Source organism: Lactuca sativa, chromosome 2 (genome assembly GCF_002870075.4).
Source record: "Lactuca sativa cultivar Salinas chromosome 2, Lsat_Salinas_v11, whole genome shotgun sequence".
Taxonomy (NCBI): Eukaryota; Viridiplantae; Streptophyta; class Magnoliopsida; order Asterales; family Asteraceae; genus Lactuca; species Lactuca sativa.
The window spans coordinates 85,660,625-85,667,935 of record NC_056624.2 but is presented as its reverse complement, the minus strand read 5'-3'; the positions used below and the strand labels follow the sequence as shown (position 1 = coordinate 85,667,935).

Sequence of the window (7,311 nt, the reverse complement as noted above, 5' to 3'; positions counted from 1 at the left end):
CCTTCTCCGAGGAGACTGCGAGCTACACGACGCTCAATCAAGGAAGTGGGAAGCGAAAGACTTACATCGTTTGAAGAACACACTGAATTCCCCCGACCCCGAATCAGAGTTAATATCGGAAGCTGATCGATTGTCGTCTTCATCGGCCGTCGTGATTTCGTTCTGGACCGACAACAACGACACATCTGCTGCCTTCACCTTCTTCCTCGGCTCTCTCTCTCTCTCTCTCTCTCTAATTTCATCTCTAGGGCTTTGTGACATGAAGGTTACCTGAGGCGGTGCGTTTTTTTATGGAGAGAATGGAGAAAATGACATATAAATTGCCCACCATAAATGAAGGACGAAATCTGCCAAAAAAATCCATGTTTACTGTTAAAAGAGTAACAATAATACATGGACCATTCTTGCCAAAACTCCTACAGTTAAAACTTTTCACAATCTTATTATATATAATAATTATCATTCTTCATTTATTTCTAAAACCACAATGTATAGTCATCTTTCATCTTCACTTTTTAAGTGTCGTGTTAGTTTTCCTTTCACTTATCATTACTCATCAAAAGATAAGAAATGACCATCTTTCATTACCTTTATTTTTTTTAAAAGGTATATTTTATACAAATATTATATTTGTTTTGTAGAGAATTATAACTCATGAATTTTAATATATTTTTTTAGTAATATATATATATATATATATATATATATATATATAAATTAATAAATATTAAAAAACTAAAAAAAAAGTTAAAAAAGCTCACCAATCATAAAAGAAGAGAGAGGGAGGGTAGCCTCCCCTCAAACCTTTCCCCACACCCTCTATACAACAATGACGACATGGTGTGCCAATGTGTGGTTCAATAAAAATGTACCAATTAGCCTATATATTATACTTGACATTTATTATTATTAATATTATTAAACGCTAATAATTAATAATTTTCTATGATCCCGACTTTTAACCATGAAGCCTCTTACTATCTGCAATAAAAATATGTGATATACAACATATGAAAAACCGATCAATACATTTAAACATACATCCAACAAACATTTTTTTTTTTTTAAATTTCATCATCTTTGATCAATAGATTTTAAACACACGTCCAAGTAAATGCAAAATACAAATGGGGTAATTTATAATCACGAAAAGAACACCAATGAAAATATTAACTAAAAGACAAAACTATCATAACCAAACTATTCGTTGAAAAATAGCCATTCATGAAACTATTTGCTGAAAAATAGTCATTCATTGTCTTTTGCTATTTATTCATTGTAGCATTACATGTTTTCAAAAGAAATGATTTACTGAAAATAACTATTTCTCGTCATTGCTTTGTACAAGCATACATATAGATAATATAATAAATTGATATATAATATACTCTTGGTTGCTAATTCAATGGATGAAAATGACTAGTGGAAAAAACATAAAGAAAAAATAGTGTCATCGAATATACTGTTATAACCTAAAAAAAGCCTAAGTAGAATAACTTGCATTTCATAATTATTATAATTTTTCAAAGAGGCAACTTTTAATGAGTACTACATCGTGCCGCCAAAAAAGTATAATCATTTACTGCCTACAAGTTCTACAAGTTATATATATATATATATATATATATATATATATATTCTCCATTTTTTTTTGACTGAAATGAATCTACAAATAACAAAAGATTCTTATCTTGAAGATTTAAGCTCATGTTTTTTAACAAAATATGGTGAATGTTTTTTTTTAACAAATTGATATCTTATAAAATAAGCATTCAATACCATGTATAGATTTTTTATAATAGAGACTTTGATTTTCAAAGTCTGCATAATAATACATGTTTTTATCAGAAAAATAAAATTTAGTTAGATTTTCACAAATTTGTTAGATTTTTATGAATTGACATTTACTTGTTCTGTCCCAAAATTATAGTTTATCTTTTTTTTTAGTTTGTCCCAAAATAAATAGTCCATTTCTAAAAATAAATAACATTTTTATAAAAATATCCATCATTATTATTTAACCAACTAAGCATTTACTGGAACATTAAATCTAAAGTAAAAACAAAACTGTCATTTTATAGTATAAAGTTTAGTATGTTTTTTTTTTTTTTTTTTTATTTTATTTTATGTAGACAATAATTTTGAGATGGAGAAATTATAATAATGACTAAAATAATCAAAGTGTCTAATTTTTAATTAACTTCAAAAAATGATTTATAATTATGTGATTTGTTTTTTTTTTTTTTTGGGGGGTGGGTTTAACCCTACCTGGTCTTTGATTAACTGGATTGGTTATTCGGTTTTAAACATTTTTTCGAATATATATTAACCCTGCTACGAGAGCCTATGAAGCATGAACAAAGGATTTGCCCTAACCCAAACCACAAAATTACAAATGGCAGTTGTAATACTCACCCAGGAGATAAGGATTTTAAGTGGGGAAACACAGAAATATCTTCATCCCTTAGAACCCCGCCAATCGATTGTTATCCCTCTTCCACCGGTAAGTCTCCTACCTTCCGACTCTTCTCTTTCGGACTTTACAATTCTGCTCAGCTTTCTCTTACATGGCTGTCATTACACTTTGCTCCTCCACAATTTACTGTATAAATCCCCACTACACTACCCATACCGCTAGTGATACTTCAACAAGTTATACTTTATCGCTAAAGCACTCGAAATGCTTCACATTTTCAAAGAATTCGAGTGCCTCATCAGGGTCGATGGTAGAGTGGAAGAAGCACAGGAGAAAGTTTGTGGGTATTTGTGGGTGTGTGATTAGAAGTTCATTGGATGCTGACAATTTGGTGGAAATTAGGGACAGCAACATGTCTGATGAGGAAATTACTAGGGTTCTTAAGTCATTTTCAGACCCAAATGAAGCTCTCTCTTTCTTTAAATCAGCTTCCGAGCTTCCTAATCTTGTTCATAACACGGATTCCTGTAACTATATGCTTGAATTGCTGAGGGTGAATAGGAGAATCGGGGATATGGCTGTTGTGTTCGATGTGATGCAGAAACAGATCATTTACAGGAATTTAGGTACTTACATGATTATCTTTAAAGCGCTCGGAGTTAAAGGTGGGATACGACAAGCTCCATTTGCACTTTTCCAAATGAGCAAATGTGGGTTTGTTTTGAATGCGTATTCGTATAACGGCCTGATTGATTTGCTTTTAAAATCTGGATTCTGTAAAGAGGCTTTCGAGGTTTACAAAAGAATGTTATCCGAAAAGATTAAACCAAGTCTCAAGACTTACTCTGCACTAATGGTGGCATTGGGTAAACGAAGGGACACTGGAAAAGTTATGGGGTTATTAAAAGACATGGAAGCGTTAGGTCTCAAACCAAACGTTTACACTTTCACCATATGCATCAGGGTTCTGGGTAGAGCAGGAAAGATCGATCAAGCTTTTGAAGTTTTCAAAAGAATGGATATGGAAGGTTGTGGGCCCGATGTTGTCACTTACACTGTTCTAATTGATGCTCTTTGCAATGCTGGAAGACTCAATTGGGCTAAAGAAATGTTTCAAAAGATGAAATCCAGTAGTCATAAACCTGATCGTGTAACTTACATCACTTTGTTAGATAAATTCGGTGATTCTGGCGACTTGGATTCCGTTCAGTCATTCTGGATGGAGATGGAATCTGATGGTTATTTAGCAGATGTTGTCACTTTCACGATTTACATTGATGCATTATGCAAAGTCGGAAAGATCAATGAAGCATTTGCGACATTAAACCTCATGAAAAGTAAAGGGATTTCACCAAATCTGCAAACATACAACACCCTAATTCGTGGGCTTTTGAGAGATGACAGATTAGATGAAGCATTAGAGTTGTTTTCTAGCCTTGTTTCTTTAGGTGTTGAGCCTACTGCTTACACGTACATACTTTTTATCGATTATTACGGGAAATCTGGAGAACCCGATAAAGCTCTTGAAACTTTTGAGAAGATGAAGATTCGAGGGGTTGTTCCGAATCTTGTTGCTTGTAATGCATCTTTATACAGTCTTGCAGAGGTTGGGAGGATTGGGGAGGCTAAAAAGATGTTTTATGAGCTTAAAAAGAGTGGTCTTGCACCAGATTCTGTCACTTATAATATGATGATGAAGTGTTTTAGTAGAGCTGGGAAGATCGATGAAGCGATTCGGTTGCTTTACGAGATGATGGAATCGGGATGTGATCCCGATGTCATTGTCATTAATTCTTTGATTGATAATCTTTATAAGTCTGGGAGGCCGGATGAAGCTTGGGATTTGTTTAAAAGAATGAAAGAGATGAATCTTTCACCCACTGTTGTGACCTACAACACTTTGTTGTCGGGATTGAGGAAAGAAGGTAAAGTTGTTGAAGCTATTCAGTTGTTTGAAAGCATGAAGGAGATGAATTATTTGGCTCCAAACACGATTACTTTCAATACACTTCTTGATTGTGTGATCAAGAACGATGAGGTTGATTTGGCAATCAAGTTTTTGTTTGAAATGAGTCACGGGAATTGTCGGCCGGATGTTTTTACTTATAATACAATAATTTACGGATTAATTAAAGAAAACCGTGTTCTTGATGCGATATATTTCTTCCATCAAATGAAGAAAACCCTCAATCCCGACTGTGTAACTCTATGCACGATCCTCCCGAGCATCGTGAAGTCGGGAAAGATCGATTCCGGTTTAAAAATCGTCAACGAGTTTATTCATCGTGTCGGGAATAGACCTGAGAGGGTTTTCTGGAAAGATCTCATCGAGGGAATCACAAATGAGGCTGGAATTGGTGATTCCGTCCGTTTTGTGGAAAGATTGATATCTAACGGAACTTGTGTCAATGATTCGGTAATGATTCCTGTTATCAAAACTCTCTGTAAACAGAAGAAAACCCTTGAAGCTTATGAACTGTTTGTAAAGGTCACGAAAGATTACGGGATTCAACCAACACTGGAATCATACTTTCCGATGATCGACGGTCTTATCGATGACAATCTTTACGAAAAGGGCCGTGATTTGTTCAACGGAATGAAGGATTCCGGATGTGTTCCGGATGTCTTCACGTATAATTTACTGTTGGCCGAGCTTTCAAAGTCCGGGAGAGCAAACGAGCTGTTCGATTTGTATAACGAGATGATATGCCGGGGGTGTAAGCCTAACACGATCACTCATAATATTCTAATTACGGGTCTCGTGAAGTCAAACAGCTTAAAAAGGGCGATGGATTTGTATTATGATCTCATAAGTGGGGGGTTTTCGCCTACTCCTTGCACTTGTGGTCCTCTAATCGACGGTCTTTTAAAACAGGGGAAATTCCAAGAATCCAAAGATTTCTTTAACGAAATGGTGGAATACGGATGCAAACCCAACTCTGCGATTTACAACATCTTAATGAACGGATTCGGGAAGGCCGGAATGGTGGATTCCGCTTGTGAGTTATTCGATAAAATGGTGAAAGAAGGGATACGGCCGGATTTAAAGTCGTACACCATTCTTGTGGACTGTTTGTGTCTGGTTGGGCGGGTGGAGGAGGCGTTTGGGTATTTCAAGCGAATGAAGGAAACGGGTCTTGACCCGGATGTGATTTCGTACAATTTGATGATAAATGGGCTTGGAATGGCCCGCAGAATTGATGATGGGTTGGGTCTTTTTGATGAGATGCGGGCCCGCGGGGTGTCCCCGAACTTGTATACTTATAATGTGTTGATTCTTAACCTTGGAATTGTTGGAAGGATAGAGGAAGTGGGAAGGATGTATAAGGAGCTTCAGGTTATGGGTTTGGAGCCGAATGTGTTTACTTATAATGCTTTGATTCGAGGGTATAGTGTCTCCGGAAATCCCGGCCGTGCATACGCCATTTATGAGAAGATGATGGTTGGGGGTTGTAGCCCCAACACAGGGACATTTGCTCAGCTTCCTAATCAGTCTTGAATTCATAGGTTTTTCTCCCCCTTTTTTTAGATATATCAACCTACTTTCATTAATCTGTCGTTCATATAATTAGATAGGATTTTCAAAGTACAATAAAGATTGAAAATACATTGATGTAGTAGATAGAAATGAGAGTGTATGTTTGTATTTCATGCATTTAGCCTTTTTCTTAATGTGTAGTTTACGTACAGTTTTCCTTATACTATGTTAAGTTGTTCTTTCCAGGAGTTGGTTATTAACAGAGGTGGATATCTGGATCACTGAAGGGTGTTGATCCTGTACATGTTATGTTAGTCAAGCAGAAGGTGGTTGTGGAGAAAAAAATAATGCCATGTTAATAGAGCAAAGATACACAGTTTCATATGTGAATATCATATAATCCTAAGTTTTAGGCTCACAATTCGATATATATTGTAACATGTACATGGTATGTTCTCTATTCTTAGGCTCCGTTTGGTTGGAAGGAATGGAATGAACAAGGTAATTAAATGAATCATTACACTACATAGCTGGATTGAAACGAGTCATTATTAATTCATGCTGTTTGGTGTGTGGGAAAAGGCAAATGAGTGGAATGAAAATAGTTAATGACAAAAATACCCACCGAAACAGAAAATATATATAATTTTTGTTTTATATATAATCATTATACAACTTTTTATACAATCGTTGCAAAACCACAAAAAATAAGTGGACTTCTTTTACCACTATATTTTCTAAAGATTAATCTTCAACAACTTCTCAAATGAGTTGCCAATTTTTTTGTGCTCTAGTTCGTTGGGGATATGATACAAGAAAGCCTCGTTGATTGCACTCTTGTTGACAGATTGTTGTTTCAATTGGTTGAAACGATGGCCTCATGCCTCAAATCATATATAAACCTAATGCAACACGGAACACCTAAAACTCATTTAATCTACAAAATTTCGAAAATCATTTGATAAATGCTGCATTACGTATATAAGCCTCCTGTTTTACATTCAACTATATACTCTTTTTAATATAATAAATTTCATTTTTGAAATACAAAATAAGAGTTCCCTGAAGAGTTTCATCAAATGGTTGATGTGTATACAAATTACTAGTATGTTGCAAAGGTAAACTAAACTAGGATTGGAATCTGAAAGAGAAAAACAAAACATATTGGGAGTACCGAAGCGACAGCTCTTCAAGACCAATTCCCCAGCCGTTCTTCAACATTTATTCGTGACCAATACCTCTTCTCAAAATTTCTAGAATTTTATAGTTTAGTATTAATCCTTAATGCCTCATGGACATGCATAATGATTATAAACAATACATTTTTCTAAAGCATGGTATGCTTAATAAAATAAGCAAGAATGACAAAAGCATGTACCCCTTAGGGGATCTAGACATTTGCAAGAAAAAAGAGGAG

General features: G+C 35.0%; 1 protein-coding gene across 1 annotated transcript; it reads left to right on the top strand.

Moving 5' to 3' along the window:
- Window positions 1-2,332: 2,332 nt before the first annotated feature.
- LOC111915225 (pentatricopeptide repeat-containing protein At4g31850, chloroplastic) lies at window positions 2,333-6,419 on the top strand. Its single transcript, XM_023910905.3, has 2 exons — window positions 2,333-5,923; window positions 6,141-6,419. Exon 1 carries the CDS (start codon window positions 2,568-2,570, stop codon window positions 5,913-5,915), a length of 3,348 nt encoding a protein of 1,115 aa, XP_023766673.1. The 5' UTR covers window positions 2,333-2,567; the 3' UTR covers window positions 5,916-5,923; window positions 6,141-6,419.
- The last annotated feature ends 892 nt before the right edge of the window (window positions 6,420-7,311 follow it).

Excerpts from the sequence above, each read along its gene's own strand:
- LOC111915225 (XM_023910905.3), top strand. The coding sequence starts at position 2,568 with ATGGCTGTCATTACACTTTGCTCCTCCACAATTTACTGTATAAATCCC.